Source organism: Neopsephotus bourkii, unplaced genomic scaffold (assembly GCF_033783945.1).
Source record: "Neopsephotus bourkii isolate Nb327-2 ecotype Australia unplaced genomic scaffold, CSIRO-AGI_Nbou_v1 NB_1759, whole genome shotgun sequence".
NCBI classification, from domain to species: Eukaryota; Metazoa; Chordata; class Aves; order Psittaciformes; family Psittacidae; genus Neopsephotus; species Neopsephotus bourkii.
This window is the reverse complement of record NW_026902233.1, coordinates 259,525-285,054: the sequence shown is the minus strand read 5'-3', so window position 1 is coordinate 285,054 and position 25,530 is coordinate 259,525. Positions and strand designations below refer to the sequence as shown.

Below are 25,530 nucleotides of genomic sequence, written 5' to 3'. Positions count from 1 at the left end.
GAACAGTGGAAGGGAGAAACAGAGGGGGAGCACACTCTTATATGTCTTGTGTTCTCTGAAATCCGATGTCAAAAGCAATAGGATATTTCCAGTTGTGTTATCAATATGCATCATAAATGTTATTTACTAAATTAGCAAACCATCACCATCATAGCATACAGGAAAACAGAGGTCAGTTAATTTTCAGCATCACATGGTCTTCATATCTACCTTCAAAGCTAAAGACAATGTTTATTGACACTGTTTTCCAGCTGGGATTTCCTTCTTGTACAAGAAGCTGATGCTGCATTACGCAGGTTTGAGGCAAAGGAACATAATGTTGTGACTGAAAGAACAAAGCTGATGTATAAAACATTGGACTTAACAAATCTGTTAATCTTCCTTCCTTTTTTTTGAAACTTTTTGATTCAAGAAACAATTTTCAGAAGAGTTCAGGCGCAAAGTCAGGTGGAAAGGATCATTGACGCATATTCTTTTTGTCCTGACTCTCTGCTTGTTCTGTTTAAAGATGCTTATGCAAAGATTGTCTGTCCAGCATTGTACCACTTTTGCATCTTTAATTAAATGTTTCATGGTACTCGTTTCTATACTTTTTGGAAAGATGTAACCTTGATCACACAAAAACAAGAAGCACAACTTTCCCTACAAATCTTTCTAGAATATGACTAGATAATTTCTGTCGTACAGGAGACAGAACTCTCTGTTTCATTGGTCTATATATGAGATTTCTTTTAAATTAAATCGTTTTGAAATGCTTTATAAGTAGGATGAGTCACATGAAGTTTTCTGTGCAGATACAAGAATCATAAAGAGGAGAAGGTACAAAAATATGCTGCTGGTACGAGATGCAGGATATTATGTGCCATACCTATAAAGGAAGTTAATCTTTGGGAATGTTGTGTTGTCTGATGACAGAAAACTGTATGTATGGATTGCAAATGTCCCCCCTAGTCCTTACAGACCCAGTCTTGTGACTAGGAGACTCATAGGTTATATGTCTATTTCTGCTCACAAGACTCTGTGCCTAGTGAAAGACGATCAGATATGCCCCAGTTAACATGTGAAGCCCAGAGAATGAGATCTTCTGAGGCCATGGATTCAGGAGGTTCAGCAAGGACAGTGTGCGTTCTCTAACTAGTAGGACTATAATGCCGATGCCTCTCTGGCTGTTTGGTTTTTGGGTTTTTTTTGAGCTTTTACCAGTGCTTCTTTTCTGGTGGAACATTCCTAGCATTTTATCTGTACATTTTCATATGAATAATATCTGAAATGAAACCTCACTGGCTGGCTTATAAATTGTAGTTTTGTAAAGATGTTGTTTGGCTGCAGCAGATGTAGACAGCTGCTAATGAAAGCTATTGCTGTGCTAGCACGGACCTGAAGACAAATGCAAGGCCCAACATGCATAAGGCATCTGGTTTTATACCTGTGGCATACGGTAGCTTCATTCCGTCACAGCAGCAACAGCCAAGTGCAAAGTCACTCAGCCAAATGTGGAGGGAATCGCATGTTTTAATGTCTTGTCTGACCAAGAACGTGCTTTGCAGTCACAAGGAGTGCTCATGATGCTTAGGTAATTTTGCAGAGCACAAACATACAACTGCTTGGTTGTTAAATCTCCATGCTTATACATGACTCTCCTGTAAAAAGGTGAGACAGACAGTGAATTAAAGGCGATGATTGCAGGGTGACTAGATAAATCTCCACAAGACATAAACCTACTTGCAGTTCACATGGATGCTCCATACATGAGCTAGTCTGCTGTACTGTATCACCCTTACAATAAAAGGAAACCAAATATATAACAAAGTTTGTTATATGCTTGCTTAGGCACATGGAACTGGTGGGTATAGTGCTCCAGATACAGAGCCTGCTGACACACCATTAGAACACTAGAGTCAATGAAGGACACAATGAAATGTGTGTGGGTAGACCTTAGCAATCTTAAATATGCCAATTAAAAAAAAAAAAAAAAAACAAAACAAAAACAAACCTCAGGATAAATAAGTGTGGGAAATTATACTTCAGTTAATGTTTTGGCTGGGTGGAAAAAAAAAGGCTTTTTTCACTAGGTGAGGGAAGGCTATTGGCACCTATGGGCACCATTAACACTTCTCAGGAGCAACAAAAATTCAACTCTCCTTGCTAGGAATAAAGTCACCTTGAGAGATAACCATCAGATACTCAAAGTGCCAAATGAGTGACACTTTCTCAGCATCTGGTGCCCTCAAGTTAGTTTTTCAAATTTGTATGAGGAAACGTTGGTGCACTACATGGCCTTTATGCAAAACCAATTGCTTCCTTCAAATGGGCAGCATGTTCAGGGCAGCATCTCTCTGTGGACCTCTGCCAGGCTGTGGAACTCCAGCTCTGAGGGCCCTTGCTCACAAAGGAGACAGCCCCCACTGCCACACTTCTCTCCCCAGTCTGGGATCCTTATCAGCAGCATGCCCCAAAGGAGTGGTGCAGGCTGCAGTGATTGCAGGGGCAAAGCTGTGGAGACCAGTTGAGCTGCACCATTTGTTTTAGTTTTGGAGTCAACTGTGAGGAAGGAAAGATCTAACAGCTCTGGGGCCTGTGAAGCATTTGATAAATATTTCTCTTTGAGGGTTTTTCTCCCTGTCCAAATGTGGCTGCATGTAGAGACCGCACATGCATAAACTTGTGGCAACAGATGTCTATTTTGCTGGGACATGCCATGTTTGACAGAGTGGCCCATGAGTTAGCACAAGGCTGGAGAGCAAGCATTGCTGTTTGCTTACAAACAAACCTTACCAAAGTGCCTCTAATTGCAGTGTTAGAAGGTTGGCCATGCCTACATGGTAGCAGGGGAGAAAAACTATGCTTTCCTTTGTCTGTTCTTGCAAACACTTGGAGACAGATAAAAGCAGAGACAGTTTTAACCTAAGCAAAGACTGACTGTGTGCTTTCCTTTGTTCCTCAGTGCTTTCTGTTTTCCTCCTTCCTAGTCATATTTTAATTTGTAGATGAGAGTATGCATGGGACAACTTCTGAATGCTTTTACTTTTTTCTCCCTCTTCTTCTTTTCTTTAACTAAAGGAGACACGTATTTCTTCCCAAACTCAACTCCTGTGGCTGCTTCTGCTTCAGAGGTGTGCAAGGACAACAGGGTCTGTGCTCTGTTCTGCCTACTCGGCAACTTCCAGTGCTGTGACACAAAGACCAGATAGACATCTTTGACAACTAGCTGTCACGGAGGGTATGTTTTGTCATAGTATGATAGATGTAAAACAGTCCTGAAGCTGTAATTTTAAGATTTTACAGTAACACAGAATGCATAAGACAGATAGAGGCAGAAAAGGAACAGATAACTTAAAAACAAGCAATCAAACAAACCCCTTCTGTCACGTCTTCTAAGTACACAGGAGAAAATTTACAGAGTGAGGGATGATTTACACTGACTAATTAGATTCAGCATGCCAAGTTCCCCATGCAATGCTTTGAAATTGTAGAAAATGTACCTTCCTACTTCTAATTAGATGCCTCGGACTGATGTTTTGGTACAGCAGGAAAATGTTGCTCTGCTAGACCTTTCAATTGCTGTAATTCTTCAAGTCATACACAACTCCATCAGGGTGACTCTTGCAGGCACATAAGCTCATCTACATAAAGAGTTATTCCAGATAAGCTTTCTCTGATTAAATCTGCTGTGGATGTTATTGCAACAAAAATAGCTGTTCCATTGTAAAACCTGTATCAGAACAGTCTTTCCTTTTGTTAATTGCAATCTTTTATGGCTCTGTATGTTTTCTGTAGGGATGAAAAATAAGTAGTACTTCAGCTATAGTTCTACTGTACTGTATGCTTTCCACATATCTTGCTGCTTTCCTTCAAAAAGTAAAGCCTATTTGAAGCATATTTCAAGCTGTATTGCCTACAGACTTCTCAGGTATTCTTTAAGGCAAGCCAAGATGTTTTCACAATGGCACTCCCGCAATTTCAGCATCTGATAAATAAAGGCATGACTATTTCCCTCCAGCTGTTCTCTTTGATATTTAATTGTCCTAAACTGGGAAAACACAGGCATATGGGTACAGAAGAGTTTGTGAGAAATAACAAGAAAAAGAACTTTTCTGGTCTAGTGCATTTTATGTGAAGAGTGAGAAACCTTAGTTTTTCCACTCACGTCTAGGATGTGTAAAGGAACAGCCTGAATCTTTTGCAATATTTAACATGAATATGTTTTTACACAATGACTCCCTATAAAAGTCTTCTACTGAATAGTCATAGATTCAAAGGCAACCTCAATATTATGTCATTTATTGGTGATACATCTTTGTCTGTTTCTTAACTGGATTGATGTCTTGGTTTGTGGCACAAAAGAATAAAGAAATCTTAAGAATCAAATACATTGAACTTTTAAAAGTCGTTCAGGATTTTATACATCAATAACTTCTTTTAAGGACACAAAATTATAAGTGTTATTGTTTCTACGTGGTAGCTCCACATTCAAAGAATGAATTTACATTTTATGCTTCTCTTCACTTTTTATTTTTTTAATCCAGCTGAGTTTCTGTTGTTTTATAGACTTGCATTACAAATGCACTTACACATTCCATTTTTTTTGTTATACAGCCTAGAAATATATATGAATGTTATATAAATCAAGACAAGTTTCCTCTAGAAAAAGTTTAGAGGCTGCTCTTTGCTATCGTTTTAAAAATAAAAGACCTCATATTTCTAGGATGTGAAGTAAAATAACATCAAAAAAGAAACAAGTATCAGCTATGTGTTCTTAAGAAACTTATGCTTCCTGCCCAAGACCGTGCATATGTACAGTTTAGCTATAACAAATTATAAAGTCTGAAAAGCTATACAATTTTTAGAGTTCTTCTGTATACTAGGGTTTGAAATATATCTACCCTTAAAAACCTCCTTATCTCTTCAAATTTCAGATTGGTCATTCTACTCTGCTCTTTTCTTACTGTTTTGTTACATAATATGATACTATGACAAATGGTAGATACAAATTTTCAAGTTTAAACAAAGACAAACATAAAAGCTCTTCATAAATGAAATCAGCTTTATTTGCTAAAGTTGTACTGTGTACAAAGGAAATTACTATAATTTACAATACTTAAGGCACAAAACATTGACTTTTTTTTTTGCTTCCTCTGGAAGGAAAGTACTTTAGAATTAAAAAATTGTTAGAATCAGACATTGATAGTAATAAAAATATAATAATAAATACTTAATATTTATATAATCTGAATTTATAATAATCCAAGCATTTCAGCATTAACTAGTATGTCATAATCTTCCTCCTATATGTAGGTAGAAGTCTCTTTTGTAGCTCACAGGAGGAAAAAAGTTGTATGACTCATCGTGAGGGTATTTCCCTTTGTCTATTTTCACAACTGCCAATAGCAGAGCTCCAGGAGGATGGTGAGCAGGCAAGCAAGTGCAAACACTGTTTGCTGTATTCGTAGCCCATTAGAAAACAGGCTGGTAATTTCTTCATTTTCTGATTTCAGTTCTAAAAAATATATATATATATATAAATATAATAAAATGATTAATGATCAAACTAGGTAAATTTTAAAACATGAGGATTTTCAACATACTTTAAAAGTCCTCTGACATCTCACAGGTACTTAAGTTAAAGATATCAGCTGTTAAAGCCAATCAAAGAGGCTATTCTCAAGGGAGAGATGTGAATAGATGTCCCATCAATGATCGTTTGAGGAGCAACTGATAGCACTTATCAGCTCTTGCAGGCATTAATCTGAGAATAATCAAAAGTAAATACCAAGCAAAAGCAGGAGCAAGATCTTCACAAGAGGTATGTGCTCAAGTCTGCATGCAGCCTTTTAACCCTTCCTTTAACCAGAGGAGCAAGATTTATTAGCACAAGCAGAAAGCCTCATCCACATGCACGTGAAAGCCACTGAGATCCTGGTCAGAGGATGAACAGAAAACCCTTCACTGCCACCTTTATTGCCTATGTTAAACTGTGATCAAGGGTAGTAAGAAGTAGAGTGCAAGGCCTGTTATGTCTTTTTGCTCTACAATGGGAAACAATAAGGCTGATTCAAAGGTAAACACACAAGGAGCCTGAGCATTTAACTCTTCTGAAGAGCTCAAAGGCAAGTTGGGTGCCACAAATAATTAGTCAATACAAAATACTTCAAGGCAAAAGTGGTTTTGACTGTGGCTTTTTGTTGTGGTTTTGTTTGTTTGGTTTGTTTTGCTTTTGTTTAATTTTTTGTCTGTAGTTGTAAAGGTAGGAATGTCACCTTTCCATTGCATTTCACTTTGAATTTGTGGGCTTATCACACACTAGGACATATCCAGGGGACCTAAGAGGCTCAATTTTTTAAATTTATATTTACTTCTGGGTTGATGGTATAACTCAGGAGTCATACCTTGGACAAACTTCTACTCAGGAATCTGGTCAGGTAAAAAGAAGCAGATAGTTCCTTCAGGTGGAAATGAATCTTGAAGCTATTTAGGTCTGTCCCTGCTAACTAGTGACTTTGGCAGAGCTGAAGGAAAGTATATTTCAGCGTGGGATTGAGACATCATGGATGGGCAAGGTCCAGCCAAGGCCAGGTTGGATGGGGCTTTGAGCAATGTGGTCTAGTGGAAAGAACTGCCTATGTCAGGGGGGTTGGAACTAGATGGTCTTTAAGTTCCCTTCTAACTCCAAACCCTTCTATGAAGAGTGTGAATATTTTGCACTAACTTTACCACTGAAGAGAAAAATACTGTAAACCTATTATTTGTCATCTCAAATTATTGAACATAGTCTAGATCTCAGTAGCCTGTTCTCAATGGAAAAGCACTTACAAAACAATATTTAAGTTACTATGCTAGCTGATACTGTGTTTTCAAAAATACTCATACTTTTATAAAAGAATTTTCACAAGCTGATGTATAAAGACTTAATATAATGCTTTTGAGGAGACCGGGTATTACTGTTTTACATTGATAAGGACTATGGCTACACATTTTCTGTGAAGTGTGCTCAGTCTTAGAACTCTGTATAAGATTTTGAAGATTAAGATACAGATCTTTATTCAAGCTCAGGCTAGTTTTCTGACATTTATGTGTTAAATAGCTTATGCAAGCACATGCAAATTTTCAGTACTTGTTTCTCTAGTGTGACACTGTTTTCTACTTCTACCACACCAGCTTACACTGTTGCTCTTTCCATTTTCTCTTTCATCTAAGAATTTTTTTGTGTGTTTAGATGTAATTTAATTGTACAAATTCTCCTGGTTTAGTGGGAAGTCTTAAGACATTTTTAGGTTTTCCAGAACAGAGAAAGTTTTAATCTCTGTAATTTTCATTTAAAATTGGGGGAGTTCCCTCCTGCACAATTATAAAGATCTTGAAGTGTTTTCTGTGTTTTTCTGTACAGGCAAACCCAGTATAATTTACTGTCTAACTGATGGATTCTCTAAAACAAAGCAGACCACTGCAGAAATCTAAATAGAGGACATACAGCATCCTCTGAGTATCCCACCTCTCTAGATCTGCTACCCAGGATAAAAAGGGTTAGTTTAATGTTGTTCCTTACCACAGTTATCGTGCATTATTTCTGAGAGACAGTTCAGAGTACCATATCCACACCGACACAGCCAACAGCCCTTCAGCACCCAGGCGCCGTGGGCAATGCTACCGCAGTTGCTGTCAAGAAGGGAGACATTTGGTATATCCCTGATCCCACCACAGAAAATAGCCATTCAGAGCAGCTCTCTCACTCTTTCTAGTTTTGGTCTCTTTTTTACCTTTGCCTTTCATCGTGTTCACAGTATCTGCCAGTGAAATGCTTTAGGCAGGCACAGAAAGCCCCTAGGATACAGGTCCCTCCGTTTTGGCAGCAATGTCTATTCAGTTTTTTACCTGCAAGACAAAATTACATAGCCTATCAAGCATCTTGGGGATTCCGAACCTCCCCTTTTCCTCACTTGGTCTCTCTCAGGTCTCTCCAGCTGCCAAAGGATCTTAAGGATATGTAGTTTTATTGTCTTTAGAGACAATAAAATTATCTGCCTGTTAGGAGTGTTTGTTCAGTTAAACCCAGTTTGTTTAGTTAAGGATTAGAAGCAAACTACTAGGGATTACAGGATGGTCAAGAAGCAATGCCTGGCAACTCCTGTAGCAGCAGCAACATACATTCAAGTGAAATATTTCACTTTGACAGAGGCAGGTTTCAGTCACTCTAACAAACGGGACATTGTCACAGGGAAGTGGTGCTTATGTGTGAAGAAAAGAAGCTTTGTTATTGAACGAGTTGTCCAGTTTTGAGAGAGGAAAGCTTCCTCATGCCTTTCTCAGACTTCTAGAATTGAGTACCAAGCTAAAACTTGATATATGTGGAAGGAAACATAAGTCTGTTCTTGTTTCTTTTCTCAGTATTGTTGTTTTCTGACAGCTCGATTATTTTTTTTATTTTATTTTTAAAATTGAACTCTTTTTTGGTCATGAAATGTAGTGAATTTTTTAAAATGGACAATTTTACAGACGCCTTTGTGAATCCAAGGGACCAACCCTTTCTTAATTCCTAATATTTTTTCCTCTTTTCCATCACATTTTCTAAGTAAGAGACCCCAGTTCTACCTAAAATTGTTATCACCATTTTCTAAGTGGCTACAGGAAGGATTAAATGAGCAGCCACAGAAAATCAAACGGCTGGAATCTCCCCGGACAACAGTCAAAACATTTCTGCTGTGCAATATTTTAATAAGCCATTCTATGGCTTTGTTTAAAGAAATAATGTTACCTACTCTCTGTAATCCCAGTAAAAGGTACCACTGCCAGGGAATTCTGTTCCTTTCTGCTCTCATAACTCTGATTCATGTCACTGAAAGCATTTATAGTAGTCCCTTCGTTCTTTGGTTGCTGCTTTTGCGCTGTGGCATTGAGACTTTTCACATTTTCTTCAAGTTCTTCTTTTTCACGGCCTTGAAAAGAAGTACAAGATATGGAAGAGAAGACTAGCTTGTAAGGAAGCAATGCATACTGCAAATGTACACACGGAGGGGTGGGGAAAACACGAAGTTTTCCTTACCTTTTCCTAAATGGACAGCCTGCCAGAGCAGAGTCACAGTGAAAAGAATCCTACAAAAAAAAAAAAAAAAAAAAAAAAACAAACCAAACAATCCAAAGAGCTGAAATAAATTTGTGCTAATAAGGCACAAACACCAAAACGAAGCTTGGGTGAGCAGGGCTGGGCGGGAGAAGATTTTCTAAAGCTCTATCAAACATTGATAATATAGACTATACATATTTTATGCCAGCAATAATTCGGCAATTCAAGTTAACATATTAAAAATACCTAAACTTGAAAACGTGGCGGGGAGCAGGTTGGGAGTGTGAGAGATGGGAGACAGAGAACAGGGATATACAGATTAATCTTACTTCGAGAAAGCTACAGATTCCATACGTTTGCTGGTTGACAACCAGTCAAAAATGCCTCTTTATGTACCATGCCTTTACCACAACACGTTGTTGCCAACAGTTACAAAAAAGCAGCAAACGCAAGAGGAAAACAATTCACCCGCAGTTCCAGGTACATATGTTCCTTTCAGCTTCCTACCCTGATTATCAGAAAAGAAAAAAAAAAAAAAAAAAAAGCAAAAAAGCACTGCTAAAAGGAAAAACATCCTTGTCTAGAGAAGGTCCCTGGCAGCTCAGGCAGCCTTACCTAACATGATTTCCCCAGTACATCTTTCTTCAGCCTGAAACACCCGTTAAAGATCAGCCAGGAAAGATTGAGAAGGAAGAGGCCCAAAGCCCCTCACTGAAGGCTATTGCATGCAGCAGTCCTCACACCATGCACGGCAACGAGAGAAGGAGCGTGGATGAAATTTTTCTCTTTCTTTCCAGTTTACAGCAACGTCGAAGAGACATAGCTTCCAGTTGCACCGCTTGCTGAGCCCTCACTGGCCGGCAGGGACCATCTTTCCGACCTGGGACTCCCTGGCCAGCTCCCGATTTACATGCATGGCTGAAGGGTGGAGCAAAGTGGGGGGTCCTACTGCTGAGGAGACACTTAAGGGCCCATGCCCACAAAAAAGCTCAAGCCAAGAAGATTTTAACTCCAGTTTATTTCTTAACATAAACCAAACCAAACCAAACCAAACCCAAACTTGTTATCATCACTTACAGGGTGGGAAAGAAAATATCGCTCTGAAGAACTGCAAAAGGTATATAATAAACTGCAGCATGTATATAACAGAGGTTAAAACCCTTCAACCCTGCTTATATGCTTTGTTTCTGCTAAGATTTTCCACAGGGGTCTCTGTGAAGTTGTGCCACTTGCAGCACCGATACTCCTTAGAGCCTGCATTAGAGATTTCTGCCAAAAGTATTACAGAAAGCAGCACAAGGCTCTTGACAGAAGATTGCTGTCTCTCAAGAGCTGTTAATAGTCCTGAAATTCCTTCTGAGGCTTATTTACTATTATTAAGATTAGACCCATTAGTGAAGCATTCCTAGCCTGAGCACACACAGTATCAGCAGATAGCTAGATTTTATTTACCACGTATGCTGAAATGGCCTAGAGCCATTCACAACTTTATTTTGGCTCAGCAACATCAGCAAAAATTGGTAAAAGAGCAGCTCTGGGCAGTCTTTTTTCAAAAGGCTCTACCTGTACCTGGGGGTGCACATTGCCTCTACCTAAGCTGCAACAGGAAATTGCAGCAATACAGCTTTGTTTTGTTTTGTTTGGGTGGGGGGAGCATGTGGAAGAGTCATGCTTTCACTATGACAGTGCAAATCTAGCTAGTACAAGTTGCATCTTGGCTAGATATACGATCACATCAGACATATGGGTCAGAGCTTAACTAAAGAAATGGCTCTACTGGCTAAAGACATTTTCATCTCCTGTTGTTTGTAACTCTCTGTGGCTGACAGTTGTCAGCTTTGTCTCATCTAAACTAACGGTTTGGAATCTATGATCATCTCTTATCCAATTTGGTACAAAAACTAGCTTTATTTACAGAGTACTGTCCAAATTAATTCAACCTGCTTGACACTGAGGCAGATGGAAAGTGTTCCAAGGACATGCTCTTTCATGTCTCATGTGTGATCTCCAACAAGAACATGGAAGTGTATGGCTGGAGATTTGAAAAGGCTCTTTCTGTTGCAGGTAATGTTTGTAGGGAGTGCTCTGCTGGACTACATCAGTCCTAGTGGATAAGGCGTTCCCAGTGCTGGTACAGCTATTGACTCCAATTGATCTACCTATCTCAGATGTTTTCTTGCAGATGTAGACTAACTCCTTTAGCTTCAGGATGATTTGTTTCATAGTGTGTTTTATGCTCATTACTAATTTAAACTGATTTAGATTAAGCTATTCTTGGTCCAGAAGTGTACTGAAGAACCTTGTTTTTTGGAACTGAGAGTCTGTCATCTACGTTTGCATGTAAGTTAGCTAAATTAGCACTAGAAGAACTTATACACTAATACTTGTAGGTAAAATGTTTAATAGAAAGGATGTTACAATAAAAATCACAACATGTTAATCCAGGAAGAGATTTTGTTTTTCATATTTTAAAAAGCTACAATTTTGAAGAGGCAGATTGCTTTCTTCTATCTGCTTCTACCTGCTGTGATTCACAAGAACTTCTAAGCTAAGGTTTAGGTAGTCGCTTAAAACCTATCATATGTGTTCAGTACTGTTGTGACAATAGATGATAATTCTGAATCAGAATTGTAAGTTTCACACAAAATGAAAGAGATGTCATTTTTGCATGTATTTACAAAACATGTATGTTTATTTAATCAACGTATGAAAATGTTTACTTGTAGAACATACAATTCTAACTGCTCTTGCTTTCAGTATCTGCATAACAGGGGTAGTATTTTGAATTTAAAAAGAACAGCTGTAATTACATTTGTTTGCTGCTTTTTGTTATTATATTAGGAAACAAATTTCAATTTGGCTTGAAGTTACAACGTTCAGATGCTGAAATGCTGCCATTTAGCATCTTGTCTGTTGGTTTTCCCCCTTCTACAGATTGAAGGCAGAAAAGATAAATGGAAAAGTTAACACAGGAATATCATACTTACTGGGTTTTTTACTAAATGCAGTGTCAGTATAGTTATTCTGAAGAGCTTTCCTGGATATCAGACTCCCAGCCCTATACTGGAGCTAACTTACAAAATGGGAATGCTGGTAAAGAAATACTGAGCAATTTTCATGCCCTATGCCATTTGTTTAAGATCAGAAGTCATCCCTGTAGCTGCAAGAGCTAACAATCTGGGGAACTGTAAAGCAGTTGGTAAACATTTCTCACTGTGATACCTTGTTTCTTCCTTCCTTCTCCCTATAGCCTCACCAGCAAGGCACACATAGGAATGGGGACAACATAAATTGCTCAGATGCTGCGGTTGCCTGACTGCCCTATAGAGGTGAGATTGGTGTGACACTGTGGAAAAGCTCTGCTGTTTGTTGTTGATAGAATCTGCCAGAAAGTGATTGCTTCTGCCTAGGGATTTGCAAGGAGCTGCAGCAGAGGTAGAGCTCCCTTTATCGGCTTCAAGTAAGATAAGAGTGGAGCCAACCGTGGAGCTGGTCCTGAGCATTTCAGGCAAACCTTTGTACGCAGGAGATGGTTAACCATTAGTTAAGGGCCTTCACTGCTGTTAGTTCTGACAGAAGGTCAAGGAGCCTATATGGATAAGGGTGGCAGGAAAAGGTTGTGTTACTCTATTAGTCCACATAACTCCTCTTGTGCTTATCCAGGGCACTGTAAGTCTTGGCACCTTTTCCCAACTTGCAAGTTGACCACTACATTGAAATGTGAAGTGTGGATAATATGAGCTGTTTTGTGAATATTAGTGTTTCATACCAACTGTATTCCTGTGTAGGTACTCAGTATTTCTAAAGATTCAGAATCAATAGGTGCCTAAGGACTGGAGGTAGCAATGGAAAAAAAAAAAAAAGAAAAAACCAAAAAACAAGGATGAAGAAAACGTGGGTGTCACTGGCTTCCTGGGGGCTGTGTTGAAAAACCTGAGAAAGGATTATTCAGTGATGGCCAGTGACTAGGAAGCTTTAGGTTCCCAAATTACAGTTTAGGGTTGGGCCAGATCTTTAATCAGATTTAGGAAAGTTAAATCAGTTATACAGACTATCGGGGAAAACAGTGGAAAGCAATCACACCACCACTACCACCCCAAGACATTTATTGTATTCCTGGGAATAGAGATTTTAGTGAAGCAAAACTGTCAGGCTTGGTGACTTACTGTCCTCTCAGGACAGGGCAGGACCCAGGCACTCTAGGCTGAGAGCTTTCAGTGTGTTTAACAAAACAAATGGTAAGGATCGTGGATGGACAGAGATAATACTAGCCATCCTGAGATTTTTAATTTATTGGTTTTTGTTGGCTACAACTGCTACTAGGGCTTCTGACAGCTACCTAGTCACTTTTGCTGTCTACAGGCTATGTAAAACTTAAATGCAGTCAGACTGAGTGATTTTCATGGTGTCGAAGGACCTTCTCTACAGGTGCTGGTCAGACAAACTTTTATTACTGTCAGGAGTTTCCTGTACGATTGTGCAGTGGTTGCTTTTGTTGCCTTTTCATCTCAGTGTATGTATGAAGGGGAGATCATACGCAGGCACAAGAGCTTGCACTGTTTCAAATGAGCAGTATAAGTGCCCTGAGCAGCTTTTTTTTTGTTCCGGGTTAAGAGTGGTTTACATTCATTTATTTGGAATCTGCCACTAATTGACTCAAGGAAGTAAGAAGCAGGAAAATAAGATAATCCATAGAGAGACTGGCTCAAGTTTAACTAATGCCACAGGTCCATGATCAACTTAAGCAGGATAAACATCTGTTGCTTTTAAAAGAATGAGTCCCCCTCTGTCTTTCACTATGTGCTGTTTGTTCATACTGCCACCCTTACACTGCCATTATTGTTTGTGCAGTCACGAGTGAGTTGGAGCAGGAAATTCATCTGAATGAAAACTCATCTTGCAAAAAAATCCCTGCTAATTTTCATCTGGATCAGTTCCCTGATGTGGTTCGTAAGCACTAGTGTTGGCAGAAGTAGGAGACAAGGATAAGCAGCTATGGCCATTTGATAGGCAGCCCCTTTCTGTTCCAGAGCTGATTTATACCAGATTAAATTGACTGTGGAATTTATAAATAGGATTCAGTTCATAAATTTAAACTGGAGTTCCCTTCCCTAGGAAGTAAACCACAGCCAATATATTCACATACCACCTTCTATGTTCTCATCCTATTAGCACTGACTAGTACAGAGGAGTAGAGCAGTCATCCCACGTCTCTCCAACAACATATGAATGAAGTTTAGTACAAACAAGATGGGAGTGATATTACCAAATGAAAAGAAACAGTTACAGCAGTCCCTTGGAGAGGGAACCTTATGCAGATGTTGCACAAAAATATAATGCTTCGTCACAGATTGACTTAAATTAATGGAATAAAACCAGCCTCATAACAGAGCATCCTGTAGGCTTTTTTTAAATTTTTTTATTGAGTCTACTGGTTAGTCATTACACATGATGAAAAAAAAAATCAGTACAATAATGAAGGGGTTTTGTAATGAAAATGAATATGGTTTATGTCTTTTTTGTATAGAAGAAAAAAAAAAGTTAAATCTGACAGTACACAAGAGAAGTGATAAGAAGATCCTGGTTATCTTCCTCTGAAGAAAAGGTTCTTTGGCAAATGAATCAACACAAACTCCAAGAGACTGCAAGACTGAGATTTCTTTTTTAATTCTTCTTCAAATAAAGAATTTTTAGTATTTTATTGAACAAAAAGAAGTACTGAGGAAAAAGAAGTACTGAGGAAAGAGAAGTTTCGCACAACTACTTGTTTTGAAGTTTGAGAAGATGATGCTTTTAAGCATCCCAGGATCTGCAGAGTGCCAGAAAACATTTCTGTAGTTAGTGTTGAGCTTCACCAAATTTTTGGCTGAACACACTTCTCCTCCCCATGTTATCGGATATGTGTCTCTATCTTGTCCACCATTCAGGAATCTGTGTCAACATGTCAGGTTCAAGCATGGGCTCTTTTTGGGTGCATAAACCTCACCAAATCTTGTGCTGTCTTAGAAAGGGGTCATTTGGGGACACTGTATTAGTGCAGTCATGCACTCAAGCTATATTTCTTTTGCAAAATTACCTCAGGCATCTATCTGAAAATCTATTTTTTCCATATACAAAATGCAATTGCTTAAGTTTAATGGCATTTTTTTACCTCACTCATCAGTTTTGTTTGGTGCTGTCAGCTGAAACTAGAGTGAGATTTTCACTCAATTAGGTGACCCACCCTAATAGCAAAGACAGAAGCATTTCAAAGGTTGACTAGCTGTCAGGTATTTCCCTTGCTGTTTTCTTTTGGAAGTACTGCAGTGTGGCTTAGCATGTTGTTAACAGTGGTGCAGTAGAATACGGCTCCAGAAAGCCTTCTGGATTTATGTAGCATGACACAAACTAGGAATTTCATAGCAGCCCTGAAGGAGTCCTAGATGAAGTAGTGATCCCACAGTTTAATTCAGGGATGGGGATGCCTACCTCATGCTGCTGTGAATGGGAAACCCCTTCATAGATCTTGCCTTTGGCCTTCAAGCTAGCCAGAGATGCTGGCATTTCTTTAATATGAAGCTACATGTTAAATCTGAGCCAATGTTAGAAGACTAATTCCTGAGTCAAGTAAATTATGAGATTTGAACTGCCTCTAGTGGCACTGGACCTCTTATGGAGCTTTATTAATTTCTTAAACTGGAATAAACCTACCCACTTTTTTTTTCTGGGCTAGATTTGTGGCTTATGAATTGGAACATCTCAGCAAGAGGTCCAGTGAGCACTGCAGTTGACATGTAGAGGGGTGAGGGAATGCATGGCTGACAGCCTGTCATTGAAGGAAGGATGTGTGCAGGACAACTTTTTACAGGTTATGAGCTATTAGACCACACTAAACCATGGTGTCTTACTTCATCCTTCTTTTTGCCTCTCTTCTTTGAATTCACTGTTTTAAATACAAAGTAGGAAGCAGCTTGTATATATATATACAAAAATCACATAGCAAAACTGGGTATTAGTGATGAGATATGTGTAGGGAGCAGGTTTGATACCTGAGTTACTCTTGTAGGGACCAGGGATGGCAGGCAAAGTGAGAGATCCAGTTGTGTTTTTTTTTTTAATCTATGATAATAGCAGTTAAATGTTAGTATCAATTAAAATAAAAACAAAACACTATATAATAATTTATAGTGCTGTCAGCAGTCCAGGCCTTTTGTCTCCATTCTCTTGCTCCACTTGAGGGCTCCTGTCTACTGTGCCAGCCCTAGATTCCAAGTTAGCCCTGGCCCAACAAGTCAAAATGGACCGCACGTGCCACTGTTTGCAGATGGCTCATGCTCCAGATTGCTTTACTGCAAGAGTGTGTTGAACTTCTGCCATTACAGTGGCTTCATTTCTGCTCCATACTAACTGGGGAGCTGCATGAATTGAACTAGAGTTGTTGTCTAGGTTGTTGTCTCTAAAACACATCTGTGCATCAATCAGAGCTGGCACGTATGAAATGATGCTTGGGGAAAAGCTGTGTATGTCAACAGAGGCTAAATTCTATTATCTTCTTCCAAGATCTTTGAAGGGTTTGCCATAACGAAAGGCAATTTTGAAAATTTCTAGCTTATGGTGTTAGGGAAGGACTATGCACCCCTTTTGAGATTACAAAAATCCCACAATAAGAAACAAACTAGAAACCATATGACTGAAGTCTGGAATATAAGGGCTATTTTAAGCAGCTGGATTGCACATGAGGCTGCAGAAGGAAAGGAGCCATCTCTCTGTCAGTTGTGGCTGACTCCAGTATGCTGTAGGGCTCTGTGCTGTCAGTGAGAAGATAGCAAAAGCAACAGTGGGATCTGTACAGGTAGAATCTTGCTCTTAGGGATAAAGCATTTCTCAACATATGCTTGACTTGGGGATTAGACTTCTGACAACGCTTTTCCCTCTTGGTTTGGGAGGAGTGATTACAGACTTAAACAAAAGTGACTGGTGTAGTTTCATAGTCTGCTACTAAATGTCTGCAGATAATAAAATTTTCTCTTTTATTTAAGCATGGCTATATGGTGAGAAGAAACAGTTGTGAGGGACATAACTAATTATGACAAACTGATAGATGGCATTTGTTTATTGGAACTTGAGAGATACATTGTGAAAACCCCAGTTTTGTGGTTACTCTGCAAGTTAGGAATGATATAGCACTGGCGTTAACACTGGTGCGGTAGGACAATCACTCTGTTACAGAAACCAGTGGTTATGGCATGAATGCTGTTAGTTACCCTTCCTGAAGACAGGAGGATAAGAATAGTGTAAATCACCTAATATGGGCATATTGTGAGCAGTTATATTAAAAATGTGACTGCTCTATCACAGTATGTTAGAGATTGAAAGAGACCTCAAAAGATCATCCAGTCCAATCCCTCTGCCGGAGCAGGAACACCTAGATAAATTTACACAGGAACGTGTCCAGGCGGGTTTTGAATGTCTCCAGAGAAGGAGACTCCACAACCTTCCTGGGCAGCCTGTTCCAGTATTCTGTCACCCTCACTGAGAAGAAGTTTCTTCTCAAGTTTAAGTGGAACCTCTTGTGTTCCAGTTTGTACCCATTACCCCTTGTCCTATCATTGTTTGCCACTGAGAAGAGCCTGGCTCCATCCTCGTGACACTCCCCCTTTATATATTTATATACACTAATAAGGTCACCCCTCAATCTCCTCTTCTCCAAACTATAGAGACCCAGCTCCCTCAGTCTTTCCTCATAAGGGAGATGCTCCACTCCCTTAATCATCTTAGTTGCCCTGCGCTGGACTCTCTCCAGCAGGTCCCTGTCCTTCTTAAACTGAGGGGCCCAGAACTGGACACAATATTCCAGATGCGGTCTCACCAGGGCAGAGTAGAGGGGAAGGAGGACCTCTCTCGACCTACTAACCACCCCCCTTCTAATACAACCCAGGATGCCATTGGCCTTCTTGGCCACAAGGGCACAGTGTCGGCTCATGGTCACCCTGTCGTCCACCAGGACCCCCAGGTCCCTCTCCCCTACACTGCTCTCTAACAGGTCGTTCCCCAACCTATACTGGAACCTGGGGTTGTTCCTGCCCAGATGCAGGACTCTACACTTTCCCTTGTTATATTTCATCAAGTTATTCCCCGCCCAACTCTCCAGCCTGTCCAGGTCTCTCTGGATGGCAGCACAGCCTTCTGGCGTGTCGGCCACCCCTCCCAGCTTAGTGTCATCAGCAAACTTGCTGATAGTACACTCAATTCCCTCATCTAAATCGTTGATGAATATATTAAATAATACTGGTCCCAGTACCGACCCTTGAGGCACTCCACTAGATACAGGCCTCCAACTAGACTCCGCCCCATAGACTACAACTCTCTGGCTTCTCTCCTTCAGCCAGTTCACAGTCCACCTCACTACCCGATCATCCAGACCACACTTCCTCAATTTAGCCGCAAGGATGCTGTGGGAGACTGTGTCAAACGCTTTGCTGAAGTCAAGGTAGACCACATCCACCGCTCTGCCATCATCCATCCACCGTGTTATTTCCTCATAAAAGGCTACGAGATTGGTCAAGCATGACTTCCCCTTGGTGAAGCCATGTTGACTGCCCCTCATAACCCTCTTATCCTTGATATGCCTTAAGATGGCACCAAGGATAAGGTGTTCCATCACTTTCCCAGGGATGGAGGTGAGGCTGACTCCATAACTATAGTTGCCCAGGTCCTCCTGCTTGCCCTTTTTGAAGTCTGGAGTGACATTTGCTTTCCTCCAGTCCTCAGGCACCTCTCCCGTTTCCCAAGACTTAGTAAAGATGCTGGAGAGTGGTCTAGCAATGACCTCCGCCAGTTCCCTCAGCACCCGCGGGTGCATTCCATCTGGACCCATGGATTTATGGATGTCCAGATTGCTCAACTGGTCTCTAACCCATTCCTCATCGACTAAGGCAAACCGCTCCGTTGACCTGACTTCGTCTGAGGTCTCAAAGGTACAGGGCTCTTTAGGACTGCCTCCGGCAGAGCAGACAGAGACAAAGAAGGCATTCAGTAACTCTGCCATCTCTGTATCTTCTGTCACCAGGGCACCTATCCCGTTCATCAGTGGGCCTACATTGCCTCTGGTGTTAGTTTTATCTGCCATGTATTTGAAAAAGCTCTTCCTGCTGTCCTTGACTCCTCTTGCCAGATTAATTCTAAGGAGGCCTTAGTCATCCTAGCTGCCTTCCTCCATCCTCTAGCAGCAGTCTTATATTCCTCCCAAGTGGCCAGCCCCTCCTTCCATGACCTGTAAACTCTCCTCTTCCACTTGAGCATACCCAGCAATTCCCTATTTAGCCGCACAGGTCTCCTGGTCCTCTTCCTTGACTTCCTATGTGTCGGGATGCTCTGGTCTTCAGCTTGGAAAAAGCAGTCCTTGAATGCTAACCAACTATCTTGGGCCCCTTTACCTACAAGCAGCCTTGTCCATGGGATTTCCCCTAGCAATTGCTTGAAGGGGCCAAAGTTTGCCCTGCTAAAGTCCAGGGTTGCAATTCTACTTGCTATTCTACTGGTCCTACCACACAAGATCCTGAATTCCACCACCTCAACCCAGGCAGCCCTCAACCTTCACTGCTTTGACCAGACCCTCCTTGTTAGTGAGGATGAAATCCAGCAGCACTCCTCTCCTGGTTGGCTCATCCACCATTTGCATGAGGAAGTTATCATCCATACACTGGAGGAACCTCCTGGACTGCGGCTGGGTTGCTGAGTAGTCGTTCCAGCTAACATCAGGGGAGTTAAAATCCCCCACGACAGCCACGGCCTGTGACTGTGAGGCCGCTCTCAGCTGCCTGTAGAAGGCCTCGTCAACTTCCTCACCCTGATCTGGTGGCCTGTAACAGACCCCCACAACAGTATCGCCCCTGCCAGCCTGTCCCTTAATTCTCACCCACAGACTCTCAACTCACTCGTCATCTGTCCCTGGACAGAACTCAGTGCATTGTAGCTGCTCTTGCACCTAAAGTGCAACCCCACCACCCCGCCTGGCTGGCCTGTCTTTCCTGAAAAGGTCATAGCCCTCCCTGACTATATTCCAGTCATGTGAGCTGTCCCACCACGTCTCTGCAATTGCCACCAGGTCATAATCTCCTGACTTAACACAGGTTTCTAACTCCTCCTGCTTATTTCCCATGCTGCGCGCATTGGTGTACAGACACTTCAGGGAGCGAGCTGAGCACACCGATTTCACCCTAGGATTATAGGAGGCCTCCCAGTCTTCATCAGTTCTGGAATTCTGCCCCACTGGGGCAAGCCCAGCTACAACCCCAACCTCCTTCGAATCTAGTTTAAAGCTCTCCAAATGAGCCCTGCTAATTCATGCTCCAGCATCCTTTTGCCTCTGTGAGATAAACCTTACCCATATGCCATTGTCAAGACTGGTACCCTATAAAACCAGCCGTTATCAAAGAATCCAAAGCCCTGCCTGCAGCACCAGCCTCGAAGCCAATTGTTTATGGACTGAATTTTCCCATTCCATCCCACATCATCAATGGAAGATGGAAGGAGTGAGGAGAAGATCACTTGAGCCCCAGAGTCTTTCACCATCCGCTCCAAGACCCTGTAGTCTTTCTTCATCCCCCTCAGACTGCAGGAAGCAGCTTCCCCCTCACCTGTCTGGAAGACCAGCAGTGGGTAGTAGTCTGTCAGGTGCACCAGGCTGGGGAGCGCCCTGGTGATATCCCTGATCTGGGCTCCAGGCAGACTACACACTTCTCTATGATGAGGGTCAACTCTGCATATCGGGCCCTCTGTTCCTCTCAGAAGGGAATCACCTAATACAATGACCCTTCTTTTTTTCTTAGCAGAGGCAGTCTTGAGGTGTGAAGTCGACCGCCTTGTCCTATGTGGCCTTGTAGGTGGGCCTTGCACCACATCCTCACCTACCTCTCCTTCAAGATCCAGGGCCTCAAACCTATTACGGAGGGACACCTGGAGAAGCAGAGCAGGAAGGGAGGAGGGTTGCCCACGATGCTGAACTGGAACTCGCTTCCAACCCTTGTCATCTTTTTGGTCCCCTACCTCTGCATGACAGCTACAGGGCAGGGGCTGTCTCAGGCCATTCCCCTCTGTCTGAGAGGGCAGGGGGTCCATCCCCTTTTGGGGGGTATCTCCCTGGAACCATTCCAACTGGCATGCCAGGATGTTACTCCACCAGTCTAACATCTAAAGTTCTGAGGAAGAATTTCTGGAAGCCAGGAATGGTAAATTAATAGAAGATTTTTCTGGAACACCTAGTTTTACTTTATAATGAGGACTATGAAGGGCACAAGACAGGATGTCAGCTGCAGTTTCACACTGTGATATACATATGTATATTTGTGCAAATACACCTTTTTTTCTTTTTTTTTTCTTTTCTTTTTTTTTTTTTTTTTTTTTGGTAGAAAAGCTGATTTTTATGAGCCTCCTGCTTTGCTTTCCCTCCCATGGGCTTCTGTCTCCTTAGTTGTGCTGCCCAAGTCATTCAGGTCATCAGCAGAGAAAAGATTTAAGTTTCCAATTGTTTCATTTAAATTTGGTCCTTTTTACCGATCAAACAGAAACAGCAGTTTTGCAAAAAGGTTGAATTGATATAACTCTATTTAAATGAAACTTTTGCCTGGGTGCTCATCTCTTCTGAATATGGCTCACCTGAATGGCTGAAGAAGAAAACTAAACTTTTGTAAATACAATGATTTTTCAGTAAACCTGCTTGCAGCCAGGTTTAGGGGTAAAGAGAGATTGAAGCAGTTTAATAGATTACCACTATGTTCTCAGTCCCCAGGGGACATATAAAGACCTGAAATGAGAACACGGTGTGTGCACATTTTGTCAACAGAGTTTTGTTTGTCTAAAGATGAAAAAGAAATAGTTGGGGAATTCTTGTGAGCAGTAAACTTCATCCCAGGCAATGACAGCAGAGAAAATATCTGTAAATTTGGTATGACTTTACAGTTTGGGATGAGTATGTGTGTAACATTTATAGTGAAATTTGGTCTAGCTTAATTCATTTCAAGTGGTGCTTAGTGGATGCTCTGGGAACACTTATAAACTTTCTCTTTAAGTGAAAATCTACCATCTTCTCTGCTAAATCTTCCTGGTTTTACAGGGCATAGATTTTCCAGGGTCTGATGAAAGTTTATCATTTGGAAAACTACCCTTCATTTTCACACATAAAACTTGACCAAAAAAAAAAAAAAAAAAAAAAGCTGTCTTCTTTTAGTAAAGTGTTCTGATATTTCCCTAGTGGTTCAAAATGTGGTCCATAGTCCTTCCCCTAAGTGCATGTATATTTGTAATAGGTTAGATCTATCCAACAGAACAGATTCTCTTCACAAGAATAAAATCAGAAACATTTGTGAAAGAGAAACACAATCCCTGATCTAGGTGAAGGAACCATGTAAGCATGGTACACCTTCGGATGTATGGAAATGTTGTATTATCTGAGGATAGTGCATGTGTGGCTAATGTCACTTGAAGCACCTGTGCCCACTGATCCCACTTCAATAAATCTGCATGCATACATCTTATGTGCTTCTATCAAAATTATGGCTGCCATCTATAAACTGCTGCAAAATATCTGGCAAGTTAATTTGCAGTTAGATGTAGAGCTAGGTTAATGAATATTTAGTCTAGCACTGCTTTCTGGAACATATTTTATCACCCATATAGCAATCTGATCCAATGTCCATCTATGTGTACCTGACCTTGAGTGACTTCATCATGATAATTTTGTGTCTTGTCTTCACTATGATTTTACTCTGAGAGGATTTTCTCCAGTTAGCTTGTGTTTCCATCAAAAAATAGGTAAGTGCATACATATCTGCTCAGGTAAAGCCACACTGCCGTTAAATGTGTAGGCTCTGGATGGAGTTCTGCAGCCCTTCTTTAACCCTTTGTGGGCATCGGAGGCTAGTCTTTGTCTTACTGCACACGTGAAATATGAAAGTGAGTTTGATTTCCTCCACTTGTGCAAAGGAGGAAAAGAACTATGTTGGGGACCATTTTACTTTTTTACCCCTTCCTACACTGAGTGAGTTGGCAGGAATTTACCATGGTGGCTGAAGGCTTATCAGGGTGTCCTAAGGATAGCCTCTCACCAAAGGATAAAGCTTTCATTTTACGCTTCTGCTGGACAATACCACTGCTCAATTTGGTCACTGTCAGCCAGGGCCTAGTCATTATCTAGGACTCTGTTGGGATAGGTGCAACCAAATATTGACATGTAAGAAAGTATCTGCTCCATAAAGCTTATAGATTACCAGGTACTTAGCGTAACTCCCAGCTTCATGGTTTTAAGATAGCAAAGGAGAAAAAGGGGAAATAAATGCTACTTTTCAAACCACTCATCTACCAACACAACTACTGCTTGATAAGCCTCATCTTTAGTCCTGCTGTTTTTCTTTGTCTAGCATCAAATCTCTCTATCTCTCCAGCTTTCTCTAGTGCTAATGCTTTAATATAGCAGTGTACCCCTTATCCTGGCTAACCTCTCCTGGATGTTTTCCATTTCCTCCTTTTTCACAGGCTTGTGCAAGGGAAGGCATGGCGCATGCCTGTGCTTGCTGTTTTGTAGGCTGTGCATGGGAGAACAGCTGAGTAGGGTCTCACAGCCGTTCTCAGTGTAGAGAGTTACTCTGTGACTTGCCAGTCTAACTCTTCAGTAGTAGCCAACAGTTTGCAACATTAGGAGGTCTGCAGATCAAAGGGCCAGAACAACATCTCATTTTATATGAAACAGTCCTTTCAATGAGCCATGCCACATCTGTTCCTTCACATCCACTCTGCTGCTTTCCTGACAACAGGAGACTTCTGTATATATTTACATTAACAAGACAGAATACCAAGCATATTCAAAAAATATTTGAAGAGATTTTGTATTAGAGGGTTCTTCTCAAAGATTTTTCCTCTGCTCTATAGACTTTGCATGCCTCCTTTCTACTTCAAGTGTGAAAAGACTCCTTGTGCATAGCTTGCCATCTCAGAAAGACTGTCTAAAAAATTTTATCGCTAAGTTGCAGTATTGATACTAGGAGTTGTCTGATGAAGATATTATGCTTAAAAAAACCTGAAACCAAACCACAGACACTATAGTAATGCATAGAAAGGAACCAGAAAATAATGAATACTCCACAAAGGGGGTATTCATTACCTGAGAAACCAAGGTGACAAAATATATAGGCTGTATATCTACACTAGATAGAGTTAGTTTGGCTATTTTAGGTAGAGTGGTCTTCAGACCACACAGGGCAATGCTAGCATGTATGGCAGTAATGCTGCAGGCTTGTTTTTACCACAGTATTCCACTGCACTTCAATGCAGTTCTGAGAAGCTAGATTTGCTGGTGTAATGATGTTGTGGCACAGTGGGAACTGAATGTTAGCCTTACATTGCCTGTAAAGGAGTGGTCAGCCTGAGCATGAAATGGTTCTATCCCAGATATCAGTGAAGCTGTGAGTTACAACCTGCCGGCTTCTACTCTGGATTAGCTTTTGTCTCATAGTGACCTACCTGTTAATTTATACTAAAGAAAAAAATAAGCAGAGGCACATGCATAAAAGGTTTTGCAGCAGATCTTATTTTTCAGTCTGATCACTTGCTCTCATATAGTTTGCAGCAGAGCTTCCTGAACACTTGAGTAGCATGTCTCAGGTGAAGGTGTAGCGTGCGGTGGAGATTGGAGGAAAAAGAGGAGATGGAGTATTTTAAGTTGTTATTGCTCCTGAAAGGGGAATTGAATCTCTAGCAGGGAGGAATGGACAGAAAAATCGCAACCACACTGAAGAATGGTCTGTTGTCAAAAATTCAAATCAAGTATTGGTTATATTGTTTTACAAGCAGACTCCTACTGTCAGTATAACTTATTCTGTGTTAGGTTTTTGTTCTGTCAGAAACTGTTCATTCCCAAGTGTCCATTTAGTGAAAAGAAGACTTATCTTTGGATGCAGTGCAAAAAAAAATTAAAATGGTCTGTCTTTATGCCAGGTTGAATTTCTGGGCTTGCACAGAGGTAGCCTCAGGCAGCCAATCTGTGAGTCTGACAATGAGGGTGCAGTCCTGTAACTGTGTCTGGTTGGAAATGTTGACAAATTGGAAAAGGCCTGATGTCCAAATGAGATGCTATGGAAATATATTGTTTTGACAGAGCATTGTTCAGGAACAGGGACTCACCTTCAAAAAAGGAAAATAACGTGACAGTTGTAGCTCTCTGCTGGGATTTGTGAGACCTAGGTTTGAATTTCTACTTTTTGTAATTTAGCCTAAGGAGTGGAGTTTGGTTTCCACAAAAATCTAATTTTAGTGTCCTAGCCAAAGTCTATTAGCTATTTTAAAGCCCATCTTTGCTCATCTGTTTCTGCTTTTCTCTGTCTTTTGTGTCGTGCAGATTTTCTTTCTGTTTTTTCAGAAAAAAAAAAGAAAGAAAAAGGAAAGAAAAATCTTGGCTTTGTCCTGATGCAAAGCAGGACTGTTTTATATCCAACATCTGC

At 40.8% G+C, this 25,530-nt stretch overlaps 1 protein-coding gene across 2 annotated transcripts; it reads right to left on the bottom strand.

Moving 5' to 3' along the window:
* Positions 1–5,126: 5,126 nt before the first annotated feature.
* Positions 5,127–9,723, bottom strand: LOC133225301 (cryptic protein-like). Of its 2 annotated transcripts, XM_061377514.1 has the most exons (6): positions 9,674–9,723; positions 9,038–9,087; positions 8,754–8,930; positions 7,755–7,869; positions 7,544–7,653; positions 5,127–5,497 (listed from the first exon to the last, which is right to left on the bottom strand). In XM_061377514.1, exons 1-6 carry the CDS (start codon positions 9,694–9,696, stop codon positions 5,373–5,375), a joined length of 600 nt encoding a protein of 199 aa, XP_061233498.1. In that variant the 5' UTR covers positions 9,697–9,723; the 3' UTR covers positions 5,127–5,372. The 2 variants fall into 2 exon arrangements, with proteins under 2 accessions (XP_061233498.1, XP_061233499.1); XM_061377515.1 differs by lacking the exon at positions 9,038–9,087 and having other exon boundaries at positions 9,674–9,717.
* Positions 9,724–25,530: the final 15,807 nt, after the last annotated feature.